The sequence below is a fragment of the Perognathus longimembris genome, chromosome 3, assembly GCF_023159225.1.
Source record: "Perognathus longimembris pacificus isolate PPM17 chromosome 3, ASM2315922v1, whole genome shotgun sequence".
NCBI lineage: Eukaryota > Metazoa > Chordata > Mammalia > Rodentia > Heteromyidae > Perognathus > Perognathus longimembris.
The window spans coordinates 75783994-75805071 of record NC_063163.1 but is presented as its reverse complement, the minus strand read 5'-3'; the positions used below and the strand labels follow the sequence as shown (position 1 = coordinate 75805071).

At 54.4% G+C, this 21078-nt stretch overlaps 1 protein-coding gene across 2 annotated transcripts; it reads right to left on the bottom strand.

Moving 5' to 3' along the window:
* Nucleotides 1-584: 584 nt before the first annotated feature.
* On the bottom strand, nucleotides 585-10447 carry Ccdc124 (coiled-coil domain containing 124). Of its 2 annotated transcripts, none has more exons than XM_048342558.1 (5): nucleotides 10386-10447; nucleotides 6810-6978; nucleotides 2029-2215; nucleotides 1751-1865; nucleotides 585-1031 (listed from the first exon to the last, which is right to left on the bottom strand). In XM_048342558.1, exons 2-5 carry the CDS (start codon nucleotides 6966-6968, stop codon nucleotides 827-829), a joined length of 666 nt encoding a protein of 221 aa, XP_048198515.1. In that variant the 5' UTR covers nucleotides 6969-6978; nucleotides 10386-10447; the 3' UTR covers nucleotides 585-826. The 2 variants fall into 2 exon arrangements, with proteins under 2 accessions (XP_048198515.1, XP_048198516.1); XM_048342559.1 differs by having other exon boundaries at nucleotides 10394-10414.
* Between the last annotated feature and the right edge of the window lie 10631 nt (nucleotides 10448-21078).

The window sequence follows — 21078 nt, the reverse complement described above, 5'->3', positions numbered from 1 at the left end:
CAGAGCAGCCTTTCCTGGGGAGACTTAGCTTGGGGATCTAAGCAGGAGCCAACAGAACACCAGCCTTGGTGTGTGTGGGCAGGGAGGGGATCTGAAGATGGGAGGCTGGCCTGGACTGGGCAGGGTACAATGGAGAGCATGGGGGGACTGTCTGCGCAACTTGTGGGTGCAGAGGTGTCTGGTAGGAGTCGTAAGTGGACCAGTGTGTGCTTTGTCCACTCCCACCCTCATGCCTCAGTTTCTCCCATTATGGGGAATGCAGCTTGACAAACAGCAGACATCCCACACACCCGTCCCTTTCCTGGATGGCCAAAGCCAGCTGCCACTCTGCCCTGAGCCCATGGGGTAAGTGCTGCAGATAGATGACCACGACACCTCCAGGCATCTCCTCTACTGGCCTCCTAAAGATGTGGCCCAAGCCACTCACTGTCCTCACCCCACAGTTCCTAGACCCACCTCCCGGTGCTTCAGCGGTGTGGAAGCCAGGGAAGCTGAGCTAGGTTCAAGTCAAGTCTGTTTTCTGACCCCGTCCCACCCTTATGCCATGGCCAGCGCAGTGGGGCATCCCAGACACGGGCTTTCAGTGGCCTTGTCCACCGCTTTATTGAGAGCTAGGCTCCAGGGCTCTACACGCGCACGTGTACACGGGGATGGGGTGTCACTCTGAGCGGTGACCCGCTGGCGGGAGGGGGGAGGTGGTGCTGGCACAAGGCCCCTGAAAGGTGCCAAGGGGCCTGGAACTCGGCAGTCCTCGGAGCCAGCCTGGCTGGAGGGCTCACAGCAGGGTGTAAACTCAGCCGCTCAGGGCAGCGTCCCTAACTCCGTGTCACTTGGAGGCATTGAAGGGCAAGGCCCGCTGATTCATGGGGTTGTCGGGGGAGCGCAGCCATTCCTTCTTGAGCAGCTGCTTCAGCTGGGACAGCCGCATGTTGGGGTTCTCCTGCTTGAGTCGGGGCAGCTGGGCCTCTTCGAAAGCAGCGAAAGCTGCCCGCATGCGGCGCTCAGGGTGCCGGTCTGCCTCTTCCTCAACGCTGGGAGTGGACAAGGGGGCACGTCAGGGGGCTGGTGCGGGGCTGCTCACGAGCTCCCCCCAGGGGTCACCTCAAGACCCCATCCCAGGTCCCAGTCCAGAGGTCCCAGCCTGGTCATTGAGGCGCCTGGCCCCAGCACAGAGACCCCAGCACTGAGACCCCAACAATATGATCGTGCCCTAGGCTATACTTTCAGTGCATCATTTCTGCCCCCAGGCTGCAGCCCTCCATGTCTAGCCTAGCCCCAGAAGACATGATAACCCAGCCACCAGATTGCTCATCTCTGGGCCCAGCTCCCAGAACACGCCCCCAGAACAGTCACTCCCCGACCCCGCCCCAGATCACTCACCTACCCGGCCACACCCCCAGAGCACTCACCTCCCTAGCCCCACCCCCAGAGCGCTCACTCCCCGGCCCCACCCCCAGAACACTCACCTCCCAGCCACACCCTCAGAACACTCACCTCCCGGCCACACCCCCAGAACACTCACCTCCCCAGCCCCGCCCCCAGAGCACTCACCTCCCCAGCCACACCCCCAGAGCACTCACCTCCAGGCCACACCCCCAGAACACTCACCTCCCCAGCCACAACCCCAGAACACTCACCTTCCCAGACTCAACACAGATCACACAGCTCCCCAGCCCCGCCCCCAGGTTACACAACTCCCAGGCTCGCCCCTCACCGCAGCCCCGCCTCAGTCCTGGGCACTGGCCTGTACCTGAGCACCGCAATGGCATCCTCAATGGTACGCGCCTCCACACTGCCCTCTTCCAGCACGCGGCGGTTAAGGTTCTCCTCCAGCGGCACCTCCAGGTGGCTCTTAGCTTTCTCAGCTGGAAAGGGCACGGATGAGGTGAGCAAACATGCAGCGACAGGGACGGGGGACAGGTTAGGGGTGGGAACCTCGCACAGGCCCAAGGCCTTGGGGCTTCGGGCCACCTATGCGGTGGACCCCAGGACCCCAGAAGGAGGGGGGGGAAGGAGCGCGAGCCCCACCTGGCTCCTCCCGGTGCTGCTGCTGGTCTCGGCGCAGGGTGTCCTCAATCTGCGCACGCGTGACCTTACTTGGCGCGGCCACTCGGGGGACCTTGCCTCCCTTGAGCTTGGAGTCTTCCTCCTGCAGCAGGCGCTGCGTCTCCTTCTTGCGCTCCAGCTGCTCCAGGCGCCGCTTCTCCTTCTCCTCCTGTACAGAAGGAGCCTTCAGAGTGGGGACTCACAGGCCCCCACATCAGAGCAGGTCCCTCTCTCCCCAGCTTTACAGCCTGCAGCGTGCCCCAGCGTGTGGCTGTGCAGTAGGCAGCCAGCTCAAGTGATGCTTGGGCCAGAGGAGGGCTGCCCAGCCCACTCCCAGGGAACTGACCTTAGTGCAGGGCCGAGTAAGTACAAAGGCCTGGGGCAGCAGCACTGAGCCACTTAAGTAGTGGAAGCCTCAGGAACACAGCAGGCCTCTCGACCCACTTTCCTGACTGGATGAGACTCCATCCTTCACTGACTATCTCTGAGGCTGAGACTCCTGGCCAACCTTGAGCCTAACTAAAGGCACATGTGACCAATTGTGCCCTTGGCCACCACCAGCCACCAATCAAGGTTCAAGGTGGGACTAACAATACCCAATACTGCCCACCAAGCACCTGGCAACCCAACTACCCAATAGCCTCTGCCTCCTACCTGAGAGCATGCAAGAGCCCTCGTGGAGCTAAGTGCCCTAAGGGAGGGTCTGAGATGCCTTGCAGCCCACTGTCCCAACAGGAATGTGGCTGGGCACTTATTTTCCCTTCCTCAGAGGCAGCATCCAAAGTCCCAAGGACACACTGGCTCTGCATTGATATAAAGAAGTGTCTGATGGGGCTGGGAATATGGCCTAGTGGCAAGAGAGCTTGCCTCGTATACATGAAGCCCTGGGTTTGATTCCCCAGCACCACATATATAGAAAATGGCCAGACATGGCGCTGTGGCTCAAATGGCAGAGTGCTAGCCTTGAGCAAAAGGAAGCCAGGGACAGTGCTCAGGCCCTGAGTTCAAGACCCAGGACTGGCCAAAAAAAAAAAAAAGTGTCTGAGGTAGGCTGAGTTTATAAAGCAGAGAGGTTTTGAATGACAAGGGAGAGACTGGGATACACTGTATCCATGTGTGGAATTGTCAGAATGAAACCACCTGTTATAGCTAATGTATGCTAACAAAAACAAAAACAAAACAAAAAACTCAGGATAAAGCGGATAAAAAAAAAGAAGTTTATTTTGGCTCATGGTGCTGAGGTTTGCTCAGGCCTGCTGGCTGGGCTGCAGAGACAGCTATGTTGTGATGGAGTCCCCAGAAGACACTGTGGTTGACAAGGCTGATAGGAACCCCCTGTCTGAGGATCCCGCCCCTTCACCTATGGGGCCTGCAGGACAGCATGGCTCCTGAAGGCCTGATCTCACATCAGTCTCCCAGAGGCTGTGTTCAGACCCTGCTTACCATTGGTGCCGGGCTTCCGGAACAAACCCTGCTCACCAGCAGCACAAGTCCATACACCCAAGGGCAGACAGCACAGAAGTCAGAGGGGCATGGTCAGGCACAAGGGAACCTCGGGCCAGAATGTTCTAGATAGCAGAGAGCAAAAGACTGCCTGTTTCATAGGTCTCTCAAGGGCTGAGATGACAGATGTGGCCATCACACCCACAGCAAATTTACCAAATTTAAAAGCTGGGTGCGGCAGGCTGGAGATCAGGAGGATCTTAGTTCCAGCAAAAAGTTAGGGAGATGCTATCTTATAAAAGAGGTTGGAGGGCTGGGAATGTGGCTTAGCGGTAAAGAGTGCTTGCCTAGCATGCATGAAGCCCAAGGTTTGATTCCTCAGTACCACATACACAGAAAAAGCTGGGAAGCGGTGCTGTGGCTCAAGTGATAGAACACTAGCCTTCAGCAAAAGAACTCAGGGACAGTGCCCAGACCCCAGGACTGGCAAAACAAATAAAATTAAATTTTAAAAAATAAAATAAGCTGGGCATGGTGGTGAGCACCTGATACCCTGTTGGTGACAGCTGTGCCTTTAAGAGGGGACGGCCCACTTAGCCTGTCCCCCCACCTTCTGGCTTCAACCGGAAGAGAAGCAAAGTAGCCCCCGCCTCTTGGGTCAGCCACGTGTGTAATGGCGGGGACCCCAGAAACCCGGTCCTTGGGGGGCTGTGGTCTCCGCCCATAGAGAAAGTTCCACCTGATGGACAGTCCATCAAGCCAATCGTTAAAATCCAGTAGCCCCTCTCCTGCGCACGCCTCTGGGGGTATAAATTGTTGGCCCCTCCCTTTATTAAACCAGAACGCCCCTGAGGCCTTCTCCGGGACTCCCACGCTTCCATGTCTTCCTTGGTTGAAGGACATGGGGGGGTCCTGCAACCACACGCTGACCGAGGCTACCTGGAGTCTCTGCTCCCGCGATTAATCCTTACTGGCCAGGGGACATGAGAGAGCGAGAAACGACCACATGGGAGAGGCGGACAAGCCTAGACCCTCCACGGGGATGGAGTGGTGGAGCTAAGCCCGGCAACATCCCGGTCATGGGACTGAAAGGAGGAGGACTCCTGTCTGAGCCAGCCCCAAGTAAGAACACAAAATCCTGTTTCTAAAATAGCAAGAGGAAAAAAGGGCTGGGGGCAGTAACTCAACTGATAGTGTGCCCACTTAGCAAGTTCAAGACCCTGAGTTCAAACCCCACTGCAGTCAATAGACAGGTAGTGCAGTATAAAACATTTCCTTTATTTTTGTTTTGTTTTTCCAGTCCTGGAGTTTGAACGCAGGGCCTGGGCACTGTCCCTGAGCTTCTTTTGCTCAAGGATAGCACCCTACCAATTGAGCCGCAGTGCCACTTCTTCCTTTTTCTGTATATATGGTACTGAAGAATTGAACCCAGGGCTTCATGCATGCTAGGCAAGCACTGTACCACTAAGCTACATCTCCAGCCTACATTTCCTTTAAAAGGGCTTACTTTTCTATTTGTTAAGGTCTAACTGTGCAGCCAACACAGGCCTTGAACTCTTGTTCCTTCTGCCTCAGCCTCCTGTGCTGCACTCATGGGAGGCCCTGTGCCCACCCCAAATGTTAGCCAAGGTTCTCAGGACACAGCTGTGCTCCTCTGCACTGGGTCTGGGTATGCAGTGGTGATTTGTGCTGCAACCACACTCTGCTCCCCTCCAACTGGAAGCCTGAGACAGGCATCGGCTCTCCCACCAGAAATCTGGATGCTCACATCGGCTCCCCCTAACTGGAAATGTATGTGATCACAACCACCATCCTGTGTTAGTCTAGATGGTCACGCCAGCTCCCCATTGGAAGTCTAGGCAGACACATCGCCTCCCCCATCTGAAGTTAACCACATCTGGACAGGCAGGCACAAGAGGAATGTTGTGCCTCTGGCCTGCCTGGGCCACTGCTCCTGAGACTGGACTGAAAGCTGTCTGGATCCTGACTATACTGATTTTTCACATACTGTCAAATTATGGCCATAAATAGCCAGGTATGTTGTCCAGTGCCAGAGTTCATAACTGTAATCCCAGCTACTCAGGAAGCTGAGATATGAGGATCACAGCTCAAAGCCAGCCCAGGCAGGAAAGTCCACAAGACTTTATCTCCAACAAACCACCTAAAAGCTAGAAGCGGAGATGTGGCTCAAGTGGTAAAGTGTTGACCTTGAGTACAAAAGCTCAGGGACAGTACCCAGGCATCAAGTTCAAGCCCCATGACCGGCAAAGAAAAAGAAAAAAAGGGGGCTGGGAATATGGTCTAGTGGTAGAGTGTTTGCCTTGTATACATGAAGCCCTGGGTGTGATTCCTCAGCATATTTGTAGAAGTAGCGTGTTGGGGATTCATCTTGGCCTTAAGGGGGAAAGGGCAAGGAGAGTGGTCCGAGACACCGCCCTTCCCCTAGCCCTGGGGCAGTGTGGAAGTGAGCCACACCTATCTCCTTCTGGGTCCGGAACCAGAAGGGATAGCTTTGAGACCATCCCCCACCTTGCGCCAGCGAGCATGTGTGCTCTCTTTTTCGTGGGCTTTGCCCAGAGGGCGGTACTATGGGAAGTGACGTTAGCCCATGAGGGAGGTCCTTGGGAGCTGCTCTTGGATGGACAAGCTCGCCAGCCTATCGCCAGCTCATGCTCAATCCTCGTCATCATCATTATATTACTGTAAGCCCCTCCCAATTAAATCAGATTGCTCTCCAAAGCGTCTCCGAAATCCGTCTGCGCCTGGCTTCCTTGGTGGGTAAGGAGGGAGGAAAAGGGGATCTCGTTCGGCCACGTGCACTTTAGGCTTGCCCGTGTCCCTTCGCTCCACCTTGGCCGCCCGTGGGTCAGGCGCCCAGGGGAGAGGGTGAAAAGGGGAGCACTAATAAGGGAGTAAGCGGAGCATCCCCCCACCAGGGGAGGTAAATCTAGCCTGGCAGTAGCGCTGTGGCTCAAGAGGTAGAGTGCTAGCCTTGAGCAAAAAGAAGCCAGGAACAGTGCTCAGGCCCTGAGTTCAAGCCCCAGGACTGGCCAAAACAAAAAAAAAGCTATGTGTGGCGGGCCTGGCCAGGTGCCACCTACCAGACGTTGCAGGTCAGCACCAATTCCCACCCAGATAGGGCTGGAGGGGCTCCCAGGACTTAACTGTCTGCAGGCCCTCTGTGTTGACAATCTTGGGCTTCCACCACCTTGTCTCCTGGGGACAGGAACTACCTCTCACTCACTCTGCTATCACTTCAAAGAAACCAACAGAGACATGGCCATCCAGGGCCTTTGCACATGGACTCGGGAAATCCCCACCTTGCGCTGCTCCTTCCTCATGACGTGTTTGTCCTCATCCTTCCAGTATGCATCCTCCAGCTCCTTCTGCTTCCGTGCATCAGCTGCTGCCTTGGCCTCAGCCCTCCGTGCCCGGGCCGCTGCCGACTTGGTGTTCTCACCCTGGAACTTCTTGGGCATTCCTTAACAGCTGTGGGGAGCAAGCAGGTAGTGGCAGTAAGAGGTGGGGTTCAAGGTATCCTGACCACAGGCCAGGACCTAACCCTGGCCTCAGGTGCGAAACTTCACTAGGGAGCCACTGGGGCCCTTCACAGGGCATGGTAACCAGTGTTGCCCAGCTGTCACTACAAATCCACGTCCCCTTTCTAAGCCACGGGGCTGCTTCCTGTCCATCAGTGGATCCAGGCACCCCATGTGGCCTTTGCCTGGCTTCCATCACTCAGCCTCTTTTAAGCTTCAACCATGTTGTAGCCTATCAGGTGCCCCGTTCCTTTTCCTAGCCAAGTAATAGTCTATGGCAGGATACACCGTTCTCATCCTCTCCACTGCTCATGGCTAGGTATCTGCCCAATGTGGTTGCTCCAAGTCACCGCAGGGGTTCCTGCCTCCTATAGCCTAGGCCTGGCACCACCACCATGGACACGAGGACTAGCAGCACAGTAGGATCTGACAGGAGACACTGCCTCCTTTGCCCACTCACACACCAGGCTGTAGTCATCCACATGTACCTCACGCAGCTCCAGGCCATGCTGCCAGCGCTGGCTTTGCTTTGTCTTGTCCCAGGCCCCAGCTGGCCTTCAGGAGACACCAGTGCAGGTAGAGAGGCTGTGACACCTGAGCCTGATGCAGCACCAGTACTGCATGGAACTCCAGACAGGGAGACATGGGGCTGCATGCTGGCTTGGTGGCGGACTACTGCAGTCTGAGCCTTAGTTTCCCCAGATGAGGCACAAGTATGATCCCCACCTCTCCCCACAGGGCACTGGAGTCCCACAAGGCATGCCCCAGCCTGACCTGGGGTCTCCTAGCCCCTTCCTGGCTCTTGAACCACAGGCTCAGTGCCCAGTACTCAGGGGAGGCTGGCCCCCAGGCTTCTGGGGAGGGCACAAACGTGGGGATGACCTTCCAGGAGATGTAGTCACCACCTCCAGGGTAGAGCCTCTCCACCCTCCCCCAGCACAGCAAGCCCCTCACCTGGGACCTTGCACAGCTGTGGCTTCTCTCTGTTTACAGCACAGGCCAGGCTGGAACTTGCTACCCTCACCCCCCAGTGTAGGGACCTCAGGCCTGCCCTGTGCTCCTCCTACCCAGAAAACTCCTACTTAAACTTCAAGGGCCAGCTCAGATGCTGTGGTCTCCAGCAACCTTCCCTGAGAGCCAATCTCTCTCTCCCCCTCCCTCCCTCTCTCCCCCTCTCCCCCCTCCCTCCCTCCCTCCCTCCCTCCCTCCCTCCCTCTCTCTCTCTCTCTCTCCTCTCTCTCTCCTCTCTCTCTCTCTCTCTCTCTCTCTCTCTCTCTCTCCAGTTGTGGGGCTTGAACTCTGGGCCTGGGCTGGGTGTGTCCTTGAGCTTCTTTTTACTCAAGGCTAGTGCTCTACCACTTGTGCCGCAGCTCCGCTTCTGGTGGTTAATTGGAGATAAGAGTCTCACAGGCTTTCCTGCCTGGGCTGGCTTTGAACTTCCATCCTCAGATCTCAGCCTCCTGAGTAGCTAGGATTACAGGCATGAGCCATCAGCCCCCGGTTTTGACATTTTTTTTTTTCAGTCCTGAGGCTGGGACTCAGGGCCTAGATGCTCTCCCTGAGCTTCTTTTATTCAAGGCCAGCACACTACCACTTGAGCCACAGTGCTATTTCTGGCTTTTACTATGTGGTACTGAGGACTCTAACTCAGGCTCATGTATGCTAGGCAAGCACTCCACCACTAAGCCACATTTCCAGCTCTGCCAACTTCTCTTTAAGGCATTGGCTTGGGTTCCAGGCTGGGGGGGGGTGCACTCAGCTTTCTCTTGGCTGGAAATCTAACACACGAGCCGTTTTTCTTTTTTTTCTTTTATTTTTTTTTTTTTACCTGTCCTGGGCCTTGGACTCAGGGCCTGAGCACTGTCCCTGGCCTCTTTTTGCTCAAGGCTAGCACTCTACCACTTGAGCCACAGCACCACTTCTGGCTAATTTCTATATATGTGGTGCTGAGGAATCGAACCCAGGGCTTCATGTATATGAGGCAAGCACTCTTGCCACTAGGCCATATTCCCAGCCCGAGCTGTTTTTCTTGACCTGGGTTCTTACTATTTATCCCATGTTGATCTCAAACTCCTGGACTCACATAATCTTCTTGCCTCAGTCTCCTCAGTGATAGGCATCTGTGTGGCCTCCTCACTGGCTCCCAGCAGGATATGGCTCTTTTAGACTCATTTATGCCATTGCCTGACAAACGCTATGGTCCCAAGGCCAGGAGAACAAGTGGCTGTCTGGGGCCAGACAGCCCTGAGCAGAAGTGAAACCAGCCTCTACCTCAGGCTTTGACTTCCAATCTCCAAATCAGAAAGCATGTCCCCAAGGCCCAGTTCTGCTGGGCAGACCTCTTTCTTTCTGTGTGGCCAACACTCCATGTGACACCAACGAACTGGACAGTGCACCTGGAGGGCATGGGACACTGTCTCACACTCTACTGTCACGGGAGGCGGGGGAGGCGCCTGCACTGGCCCTACTGTGCAGACCCCAGGAGCAGACAGCGCTGGGGAAATGCACGGCTGACCCAGCCGGAGGTCCCAGGGAGCTAAGGAGGCACAGGAGGGGCGGGAGCCGTGACCAGGGACGACAGGGGATCACAGGGCAGAGGCCTCGTGTGTGGGTGACGCGTACCCTGAGGGCAGTGAGAGGAGACCAAGAGGACCGCGGCCGCCAGAGTGAGGGAAGCCCAGGCCCAGGCTGGGCAGGGAGAACTGAGGTGGGGGATCCAGACTCACTGGGTTGTCGGGTACACTGGCGCCCGTGACCCCAGCCTTGGGAGGCCTAGCATGGGGAGCATGGCTTCCGCACTCCTCTCCCCGCCACCCCACCCCCCCCGCACCCAGCTGCGCATACAAAAAACCTCTGCTCGCACTCAAAAAGGCACGTGACTAGGTGTTAAGGCGAGAACGGGGCGGTGCCGCGCAGGGCCGCCTCCTCCAGGAAGTCCACGGGAGGTGGCCCCGGGCCCGGCCCCAGTCCTGTCCGGGTGCAGGCGGGCTGTACTCCGGGCCCGGCCCCGCCAGCCCCCGGCTGTCACCCGCGCCGATCCCGGCGTCACCAGCTCTCCCGTCACTGACACCCAGCTGTCAGCTGCTCCGCCCGGACCCCCACCCCACTGGCGGCCCCGACTCCGGCCGCGGCACGGGACGGCGCGGGCTGCTCGCCGGCGGGTGCTCGCCGGATCTTGGCTCTGCACCGGGAAACGAGCACGCTCGGTGGGAGCTGTCAACACTGCGAGCCGGGCCCCAGCCCGCAGCACCTCCGCTGGCCCTGGGGGGCCCCGGGCTCTCCGCGGCCGACCTCCCCCGGGGCCGCGGGCCCAGCTCGGCGGCCCCCCAGCCCCGCCCGCGCCACGGCCGCTCCTACCTCCTTCCCCCGGCACCGGCGCGGTCGCTCTCCGTGAGGTCACCGCGGGGCATGCGCGTCGGCCGGCGGCGCACGCTCATGACGTCAGGCGCCGTCGCCATCTTAGTGAAGGAGGTCCTCGCCGGGCCAGCGGCCTAGCCGTCTTCAGCGATTTCTCTTTTGAAAGTGAGTCTCTCGCAAAACTCTCATTACAAGGGCTCAGTGCTACTCTGAGGCACTGGGGGAAGGAGGGTCACGTAGAAGCCCAAGTAGACAACATTGCCTTTACCAAGAGGGAGCCGCCCAGAAGAAAGATGGTGGCCGCGGCCTCACGCGTTGTCCTCAAGCTGCAGTGCCAGGACTTGCCCGGCCGCCAGGGCGCGCCGGAGGTCCGCTGGATCCCTATGTTCCGGGGAACTGTCCCGGCAGCCGGGGGCGGTGCTGGCGCCGCCTCGTTCGGCTTTGCGTCCCGAGGCACTAGTGTGCGGGGTCTGCAGGACTGCACGCCCAGACCCCAGCTCTTTTCCATGTGTGAGGCCATTAGCAGATGTGTTCTTGAGCCGGGTGTCATCCCAGTCACTCGGGAGGCAGAGAGCTGAGGATCGTAAGGTCCACCTCTGGGAGGGCTCCGTGCAAATGCCGCCTCCCGTGTTACCTAGGTAACTAGCTTACCTGGAGGCAGCCACCTCCCCTCACCTGGCCATACCTCCCTGCCCCTGCCATACATAAGGCATGGTCCGGACCGGTGTGTCACCCCTTCCCTCCCTGGAGTGGAGCTTACAAGGATCACGGCTCAAAGCCACACGAGGCAGGAGAGCCCTTGAGAGAGACTCTTCTCCAATGAATCATCCAAAAGCTGGAAGTGGAGCTGTGGCTCAAGCAGTAGAGCACCAGCCTTGTTGTGCACAGAAGCTCACAGGCTGCAGGACCGGCACACACAGAAAAAGAAAACTGAAGGATCTGCTAGTCGCCAGCCCCACAATGACATCCGTGTCACATTTATACATTAATCTAGTTTTTGCTCCCAAAGTGAGGCGTGCCTCGTCAACACAGGTCTTTGTCTCTTAAGACTTGGGAGGGAACAGGACCCCCCCAAGTAGACTTAAATTTATTTGTTTTTTGTTGCCAGTCCTGGGGCGTGGACTCAGGGCCTGAGCACTGTCCCTGGCTTCTTTTTGCTCAAGGCTAGCACTCTGCCACTTGAGCCACAGCACCACTTCCGGCTTTTTTTTTTTCTCTATATGTGGTGCTGAGGAATCGAACCCAGGGCTTCAGGTATATGAGGCGAGCACTTTAACACTAGGCCATATTTCCAGCCCAGGTAGACTTAATTTTAATGTACAAATGTATCTCATGTGTGCAGTGACTCAGTTAAGATACAGAGATGTAAAGCCAGGTTTTAAACAGCAGGATTGGGGGGAGGAGGGAGGGGGAAATGAGGGAGGAGGTAACAAACAGTATAAGAAATGTATCCAATGCCTAAGGTATGAAACTGTAACCTCTCTGTACATCAGTTTGTCAATAAGAAAAATAAATAAATAAGCAGCAGGATTGCCAAATACGGGTTTTGGTGTTTGTTTAAAATCTGTTAGGGGGGCTGGGGATATGGCCTAGTGGCAAGAGCGCTTGCCTCGTATACATGAAGCCCTCGGTTCAATTCCCCAGCACCACATATACAGAAAATGGCCAGAAGTGGCGCTGCGGCTCAAGTGGCAGAGTGCTAGCCTTGAGCAAAAAGAAGCCAGGGACAGTGCTCAGGCCCTAAGTCCAAGGCCCAGGACTGGCCAAAAAAAAAAAAAAATCTGTTAGGTAGGGGCTGGGGATATGGCCTAGTGGCAAGAGTGCTTGCCTTGTATACATGAGGCCCTGGGTTCAATTCCCCAGCACCACATATACAGAAAACGGCCAGAAGTGGCGCTGTGGCTCAAGTGGCAGAGTGCTAGCCTTGAGCAAAAAAAGCCAGGGACAGTGCTCAGGCCCTGAGTCCAAGCCCCAGGACTGGCCTAAATAAATAAATAAATAAATAAATCTGTTAGGTACTGGTTACTAACAGAAATGACAAAGCTTTGCTGGCTATTTTATCTGTTTAAGGTCAGACATGACAGATCAAAGGGCATTAGCTGGTCATTTTCCCAGCAGATGGCTTAGATGGGGCTCACACACGTACCCAGGACACAGTGGACAAACCCAGTTAAGGTCACTGGGAACAGGAGTTTGTTTCTCCACAGTTGGAAGGTGCTGATTTAAGAGATTCCCATGTAAAAAAAATAATTAAATGAGCCCTGATTTAATTAGAGTTTAGGGGTATGTGTGCTGACGAGGGTCCTTGAACTCAGGGCCTTGGGCTCTTGTTCTCCTTTTTCACTCAAGGCTAGCACTCTACCACTTTGAGGCACAGCTCTACTTCTGGTTTTCTGGTGGTTACTTGGAGATCAAAGTCTCATGAACTTTCCTGCCCCAGCTGGCTTTGAACTACAATTCTCAGATCTCAACCTTCTGAGTAACTGGATTACAGGTGTGGGGTACCAACACCTGGTCCTTTTATTTATTGTTCAATTCTGCTTAAAAATGGTTTTTCCAGTTTTAGTCTTAAAACAAAAAGTACTTTAACTTATATAGTTCAGGTATTTGTTCCCTTTCCAGGTGAGTCTTAATACCATCTGACTGAGTTCAGCCATAAGGAAAGCAGGAATTAGAAAAGGCATCTGAAGTGCTGGGAATGTGGCCTAGTGTCAAGAGTGCTTACCTCCTATACATGAAGCCCTAGGTTTGATTCCTCAGTACCACATACACCGAAAAAGCCAGAAGTGGGCACTGTGGCTCAAGTTGGCAGAGTGCTAGCCTTGAGCAAAACGAAGTCAGGGACAGTGCTCAGGCCCTGAGTTCAAGCTCCAGGACTGGCAGGGGGGGGCGGGGCGAAGAAAAGAAAAGAAAAAGCATCTGAGAAGCGGCTTTAACTGGATGAGTGGGCCCTGTGAGTTACCAAAGCCAATCCCCAGCTTTGTACCTGGGCCCTTTGGTCTAAGCTGTCCACTGCTGCCATCACTTCACAATCAGCTTGGGCTCCAGGAAGGACCAGATTCACAGAAACCAGCCTGCTTAAGGTAAGACGTTTAAAATTTTTAAATATATATTTTTAAAATTTTATTGTCAAGGTGATGTATAGAGGGTTTACAGTTACATATGTAAGGTACTGAGTACATTTCTTGTCAAACTTGTTACCTCCTCCCTCGTTTTACTCCACCTTCCCTCCTCCCCAATTCCCCCCCCCCAAGATAAAATTTTTAATTAAAAAAGAAACCGTCCTGTGATGGAAATGGAATGCAAACTGTGCCTTGATTGGGTAATCTTTTTTTTTTTTCCTTTTGCCAGTCCTGGGGCTTGAACTGAGGGACTGAGCATTGTCCCTAGCTTCATTTTGCTCAAGGCTAGCACTCTACCTCTTGAGCCACAGCACCACTTCCAGCTTTTTCTGTTTATGTGATGCTGAGGAATCAAACCCAGGGCTTCATGCCTACTAGGCAAGCACTCTACCACTAAGCCACATTCCCAGCCCTCACTGCTGGCTTTTTGATTAATTGAAGATCAGAGTCTCACACAGTTTCCTGCCCAGGCCAACTTTGAATGGTGACCCTCAGCTCTCAGCCTCTGAGTAGCTGGGATGACAGCATGAGCCACCGGAACCCAATGAATGCCATCTTCTCATGGTCTTCAGGAGAATAGCCAGGAATGGAGGAGATGCGTTACAGGTTGATTGTCCTGTTCCATTTTCCAGTGGTAAAGCTACATCTGTCCCCCAGAACTCCAGAGACAAAGCTGCACTAATGATCAACCAGGCCACACTTTAACTGGGTCTGTGACAACTCTGCTACCTCCCCTCATGGGAGGGCCTCCAACCCTTGAAGCCAGCGTCTGCACCCTGAAGACCTGTGAGGATGCTGAGGCACTGCCTTCTTAGGGCTGTGCTGTGAGAAATCTCTGCCTCCATCATGCCTTTATTCAGCCTGTGGGGTAAGGGTCCGGACCTGAACTGGGACTCCTGGGCTTTGGGTCTGGGGCCTGGGGCCTGGGGTTAAAACTCCGGTGTCAGCTTCTCCCAGGTTGTGTTGCTTGGGGTGAACCCAGGACTTCCACGGACAAGATCAGCCCCCATCACTGAGCTGTACCCCCACCCATTAAGTAGAGCTTTGCAAATTTGTCAAAATGGTGTAATGTTCATGGAGAGAGGAAAAAAATTGCTTTACAGTTCCAGTTTTCTTTCATGATGCTGTGGGGATAAACACAAAAATGTTGGTGGCTCATACCTATCTACAATCAGGCTGAGAGCTGAGCTGAAGGTTATGGTTCAAACTCAGCCTGGGCAGGAAAATCCAGGAGATTCTTATCTCCAATTAACTACCAAAAAGCCAGAAGTGGAGCTGTGGCTCAAGTGGTAGAGCACCAGCCTTGAGTGAAAAAGCTCAGGGACAACACGCAGGCCCTGATTCAAGCTCCAGGACTGGCACAAATCCATATATGATAAACCTACTTGCTGAAAGATAATAAATGTTTGGACACGTCAGAATAATTTCAGACCATACAAACATTGACTCAGACAATGATAAGTGGTGTGTGTGTGACCAAAGTCAGTAAGCTTATCAAGATGGCAAAGTTCATGGACCACATTGGTCTGGTGCAAGGATAAGTTGTATTTTCAAGTCATTTATTTTAAAAGTTATCGCTGGGGGCAACCAGCTAGAGGTCATCTATGGGGGCCCCAAGCATGGTGGGTGTAAGATGGAAAGGGAACTGGGGTCCACTTGGGGAACCTGGAGGGGAGGAAGAGCCAGGGTCCCACTGTGCCCCTCTCAGCTATGCCCCCAACTATATGAAGACCTGTCAGGCCACGCCTCCAATTATATGAAGATAGTCAGGCCTCACCCCAGTAAATGAAGACTTCACCAGGCCATACTCCCAGTAGCATGAAGATCTCACAGGCCACGCCCCTAGCAGCTTGAAGACCTTCCTCCAGGCCTACCCCTTAAAGCCCTACCACCTTCTAACAGTACCAAGCAGGGTTCAACATTCTCCCCCATGGGTTCCCTCTCAGATCTCCAAACTTCATGCAGACTGCAAGGGCTTCCTTGCTGTGATCTGCATCACCCAGTGTGTGGACCCTAAGGAGCTCACAGGCCAGTTCCCCTGTGAGTCTCTCCCACCACATTAATTTGTCTCACACTCCGCTGCAGACTGGGTCTATTTCCCAATTGCACCTGCTCAGGCCCAGGTGACTGCCGAAGAGGCCTGCAGTCCCATCCCGTTGCCAGGATAGAGTGAGCACTGTGCCCAGGCCCTGGCCTTGACGCTGGCCATCCCCCTCCTCCTGGCCCCCGCCTCTGCCCTCCTCCTGGCCCTGGCCATGGCCTTGACCCTGGCTCTCTGCCTGGGCCTTGCTCTCCTCCTGACCCCGTCCCCTGCCCTCCTGCTGGCCCCGGCTATGACCCTGACCCTGGCCCTCTCACTGGGCCTTGCTCTGCTCCTGGCCCTGGCCTCTGCACTCCCAGTCTTTGCAGGGACTGCTCTGCTTGGAATGGCACTCCCTTGGGCTCCCCCCTGCTGAGGTGAGGGACACTGGCATCCCACCCAAAACTCTGTCAGCCCTGAAATAGCCTTCATCTCCCTGGATGCACACCTGTGAGCCCACCTACCCACTCCACAGGCTGAACTTCAAAGGACTGAGCTCATTGCCACAGGATGCCATTTCCAGTGAAGTAAGACCAAGGTGAAAGTGGAGGGTTGGCTGCAGTAGTCCAGTGCTACCTAGTAAGTGTGAGGTTCTGAGTCCAAACCCCTGTTCCTCCCCTCTACACACACAGTAAGAAACCTCTAATTATCTTAGTACCTACAAACCCAGCATGCAGCCAGCTCAGTGGCCATGACAGGGGCCTTAGCACTGGGGAGGTTGAGGCAGGAGGATCCTGAGTTTCAGGACAGCCTAGACTACATAGGGAAATTAGGGATTACAGAAAAAGAAGTAAAGGGGTGGAAATGTGGCTTAGTGACAGCATGCTCGCCTAGCATGCATGAAACCCTGGGTTTGATTCCTCAGCACCACATAAATAGAAAAGGCCAGAAGTGGTGCTGTGGCTCAAATGGAGGTGCTAGCCTTGAGCAAAAAGAAGCCAGTGACAGAGTGACAGTGCTCAGGCCCTGAATTCAAGCCCCAGGACTGGTTAAAAAAAAAAAAAGTAAATGCCCTGGGTGCATCACCAGCACACACACACAGAAGTAATAGAAGTAAAAGAAAATGTCTTCCTTTTTAGGACTAAATATATCTGTTCTCAGTTGCTCTCCTGGAGTAAGGTTGATACCCAGAAATTAATCTTGAATCAAATGATAATTATGTTTTTAAGTTTTATTTATTTATTGCCAGTCCTGGGGCTTGAACTCTGGGCCTTGTTGCTGTGTCTGAGCTCTTTTGCTCAAGGCTAGCACTTACCACTTGAGCCACAGTGCCACTTCTGGCTTTTTCTGGGATTAATTGGAGATAAGAGTTTCGCAGACTTTCCTGCTTGAGTTGGCTTTGAACTGTGATCCTCAGATCTCAGTGTCCTGAGCAACTAGGATGACAGATGTGAGTACTGGTGGCCAGCTATGGCTCTCTTTTATTAAGCTCCAGTATTTGGGAGAAAATCAGGCAGTATGAAATTAGCTAGCAGGCACAACATTAGGTGTGCTGCACATATAGTGTTGTTGAACCCCCATCTGTCCTGGTTACCTTCTTGGTTTTCAGAGAGCCCTGTGTGAACCCAGCCTTCCCCACCTGCCCATCCCCCACACCTCCCCCTGCTGGACCATAATGGCTGGTTACCTGCAGGCTCTTGTCACACACACACACACACACACACACACACACACACACACAAAAAACACAAATGTTTGAGCTCAGGCGAAATCCAGCTGCTGCCTGGGACCAAGTGGGGCCTCCTTGGAGGCCCAGCCTTGGGGACACAAAGCTGCCGGACCCTGTTTGCTCTGCAGGGCTGATCCCACGCCTCCTGGACCACAGTCCAGCCCGCGATAGGCAGGCTGCGATTTTGCTTTTCACTGACAACGACAATCTGGGGACAGATTCCCTACATCAAACACAGGGCCCCAGGGCCCCAGGAGCCAGTGCTGGGTACCAGCCACTCAGCCCACACCCTGGCCAAGGCGCCAGTCATGTCCCAGGGCTCACACCCAATCTGGTATTTTTTTGTTTGATTGTTTCAATGTTGCTTCTCCCTGTATGGCCTCGGCTGGTCTGAACTCTTGGCCTCAAGTCGTCCTCTAACCTCAGCCTCCTCAGCCAGTGCCTCTGTGCTGGGCCTGCCTGCACTTATTGTGGAGTTTGACCTCCAGGGCTTCTGTTTGCTAGGCCAAATCTAGTCATTTTTTTCCTAATGGAGTCTTGCTTTTTGCCTGGGCCAGCCTGGACTGTGAGCCTCTCCTAGTTGTGCCTTCCACACAGCTGGGGCTGTCAGAGCTAGCTTTTGCTGCTGAGATGAGATCTCAACAGAAATCAAAATTTGCCAGGTGCCAGTGGCTCACACCTGTCATCCTAGCTACTCAGAAGGCTGAGATCTGAGGATCGTGGTTCAAAGCCAGCCTTGGCAGGAAAGTCATCCATGAGACCCTTTATCTTCAATTAATCACAGGAGAAGCTGTAAGTGGTGTTGTGGCTCAAGTGGTAGAGTGCTGCTCATTTATTTATTTATGTATTTGCCGGTCCTGGGGCTTGAGCTCAGGGCCTGAGCACTGTTCCCTGGCTTCTTTTTGCTCAAGGCTAGCACTCTACCACTTGAGCCACACTGCCACTTCTGGCTTTTTCTGTGTATGTTGTGCTGAGGAATCGAACCCAGAGCTTCATTTTTGTGACGCAAGCACTGTACTACTAGGCAAATTCCCAGCCCTCACACAAATATATACATATACATATACATATACATATATGTAAGGCTAGCACTATGCTACATGAGCCACAGCGCCACTTCTGCCTTTTTCTATATATGTGGTGCTGAGGAATTGAACCCAGGGCTTCATGTATAGGAGGCAAGCACTTTACCACTAAGCCACATTCCCAGCCCCTCACACAAATATTTTTATGACTGGAGAAACAGGTTCCAAGTGACTAAGTGACCAGGTTTTCCTGAACCCTGATGGGCCAGATTCTAAGTATCCAGTGCTGGCCACCTCTGTCAGCAAGGAGAAGAACAGAGAAAGGGAATTAGAGCTGGGTCTCATGCTGGCTAGAGAGCTTTGTTCTCAAGGAGGATGTGAGGGGAGCAGAAATGAGAGTATGGAAGGAACAGGGTGGGGTAGGTGGCTGAGTTGCAGTCCAGAGGTGTGGGAATGGTGGGAAGGAAGCTGAGCCCAAGTAGTGATCATGTGAGGATCCTCAGCCCCTTCCCCCCTGCCCTTATAGCAAGCTTTTGTGGATTTCATCACATGCATGATCTGGAACCAGCCTGACCTGAAGCCTACTCAGCAGTGGGTAGAGTGAGAGGCAGTGGCAGCCACTCCAGAGGCCTGCTCCCCGCTGGCCTGGCCTTCTCTCCAGCTGCCACAGGAATTTAGGCCCCTGCTCTTGGCCTCTGCTGTGGATTCCTAAACCAGCAGGAAGGTGACCTGAACCTTCAGTTGGGAGAGGCCTGGCCCTGAGGAAGCAGTCAGCAGAGCTGGATGTGAGAGGACACCGCGCCCACCCCCCCCATGCTGGGTAGGGGCCTGAGACACCCCAGAAGAGGTCAGCAGCTTGCCAGTGCAAAATTGACAAAACAACAACAGAACAAATTGGGTTCAGTTGTGCTCCAAGGAACATGGCCCTGGGCTGCGGATCCTTCCAGGGAGGCAGAGCGGAGAGGAGATATCGCAGAGCATCTCACCATGCTGACATGCTCCTGCCCCCTTTTTTACATTTGTCTTAAATGGGGAACAGGAAGAAATCAGCCTGCTAAAGGCTGGTGGTCAGGAAAGGGAAAGAGAGAAGCAATTTAAGTCAGAGGCTGGTGGCTGATGCCTGTAATCCCAGCAACCCAGGAAGAAGAGATAGAGAGCATTGTGGTTTGAAGTAAGCCCAGGCAGGAATATCTGTGAGAACTCTAACCTACAATTAGCCAGCAAAAGAAAAGCCAGAAGTGGAGCTGTGGTTTATGTGGTAGAGCACCAGCCTTGAAAGAGAAAACTCAAGGACTGTGACAGGTCCCTGAGTCTTCTCATTTGCACAGACCCAACTCATTGTCATATATGCATGCATTTGCACAGGCCCCTGTATAATTGCACAGGTCCTGTGCATTTGCATAAGCGCTGCACACCTGCACAGAACCTGTATGCATTTGCACAGACCCTGGGCCTTTGCACTGACCTAGTGGACTTTCACCATCTCTAGATGGTTTAGGACACTGGCAGGCTGTGAACGCTGGGCTCATGGTTGCCACACCTTACCACTGAAGGAATGCCTCACACCCCACGCATAAACCTAAAGTGTGCTTGCTACAGTGCGTCCTTTAGGGAATAACTGTTCTTACTCAGTACTCCGGTCAGTTTTTCCCCCAAACACTTCCTTCTGCTGTTCACTGACCCAACAGACCCTCCTGCCCCCCACTGGGACCACAGACTTGCATGTGACTGTTCTCAGCACTTTTATTTAGAATAGGCGAAAGCTGGAAACCACCCAGAGGCCCACTGGGGAATGAACAAGCCACTGTGTTCCCTATGCACAGTGGACTATTACTCAGCAGTGAAAAGGAGTGGAAGCATGAATACCCAGGAGAACAGGGAAAGATCCATAAACACCAGCAGGCTCAGGGGGTTCTGTGCCTGCGCCTCAGCCTCAGCCTCAGCTCCTCGGAGGCAGAAGGGGTAGGAAGGAGGGGAATCCACAGGTACAGATCCCACACTAACTCCACTCTTAAGGTGGCGCTGGCCAGGATTAAGCTTAAGTCTAAAGGTCTTCCATTAGAGCAGCTCCCATCAGGGTAGGGGCAGGCCCCAGGATGGAGAGAAGCTGAGGTGAGCCCTGCCCACAGCCCAGAGGTCTGACCTCTCAGGGCCATGGAGAGGATCTATCCCACTCCCAGCCTGCTTCCTCCAGCATATGCCTCTCTTTACCTGTCCAGGGAATTTGGGGGTGCTGGGGCCTTCTGTGTGCCAGGCAAGCACCCCCGCATTCTTTGTGACACACTTGACCTCACATGTATGTGTGCCAGTTTTGGGGCTTGAACTTGGGTCCTGGACACTGTCGCGGGGCTTTTTTTGCTCAAGGCTGTCACTCTATCACTTGAGCCACAGCGCCACTTTCGGCTTTTTGCTGGTTCATTGAAGAGTCTCATGGATTTTCCTGCTTGGTCTGGGCTGGACCGGCGATCCTCAGCACCCAGCCTCCTGAGTGGCTGGGGTTAGAAGTGTGAGGCACTGTGCTGGGCTGGCCTTCCAAGTGGATTTGGGGTAAACTCAGATGGGAGCGCTGGCCCAGGTGATGCCTTGCCTGCCAGAGGGGAGAGTCCTCGCCGAGAACCCCGCGCCCAGACCGGCGGGGTATGCACCCTCCCTCCGGGAGGCGGGGCCTCGCATCCCATGGGGCGGGGCCACACTGATTTGCCTATGAGGCCACCTAACCAATCGGAGCCGGAGGCGGCGGCCCATGGCCTGAGATTGGCCTGTCCTCAGCCAGGGGCAGGTCCCGAGGGCCCCTAGC

Bases quoted from the DNA above. Each gene is read 5' to 3' on its own strand.
- Ccdc124 (XM_048342558.1), bottom strand. From the start codon at position 6,968: ATGCCCAAGAAGTTCCAGGGTGAGAACACCAAGTCGGCAGCGGCCCGG. The intron at 2,216-6,809 runs GTGGGGATTTCC...CCTTCTGTACAG, and splicing joins TGAGGAAGGAGCAGCGCAAG to GAGGAGAAGGAGAAGCGGCG. The intron at 1,032-1,750 runs GTACAGGCCAGT...GTCCACTCCCAG, and splicing joins GATGCCATTGCGGTGCTCAG to CGTTGAGGAAGAGGCAGACC.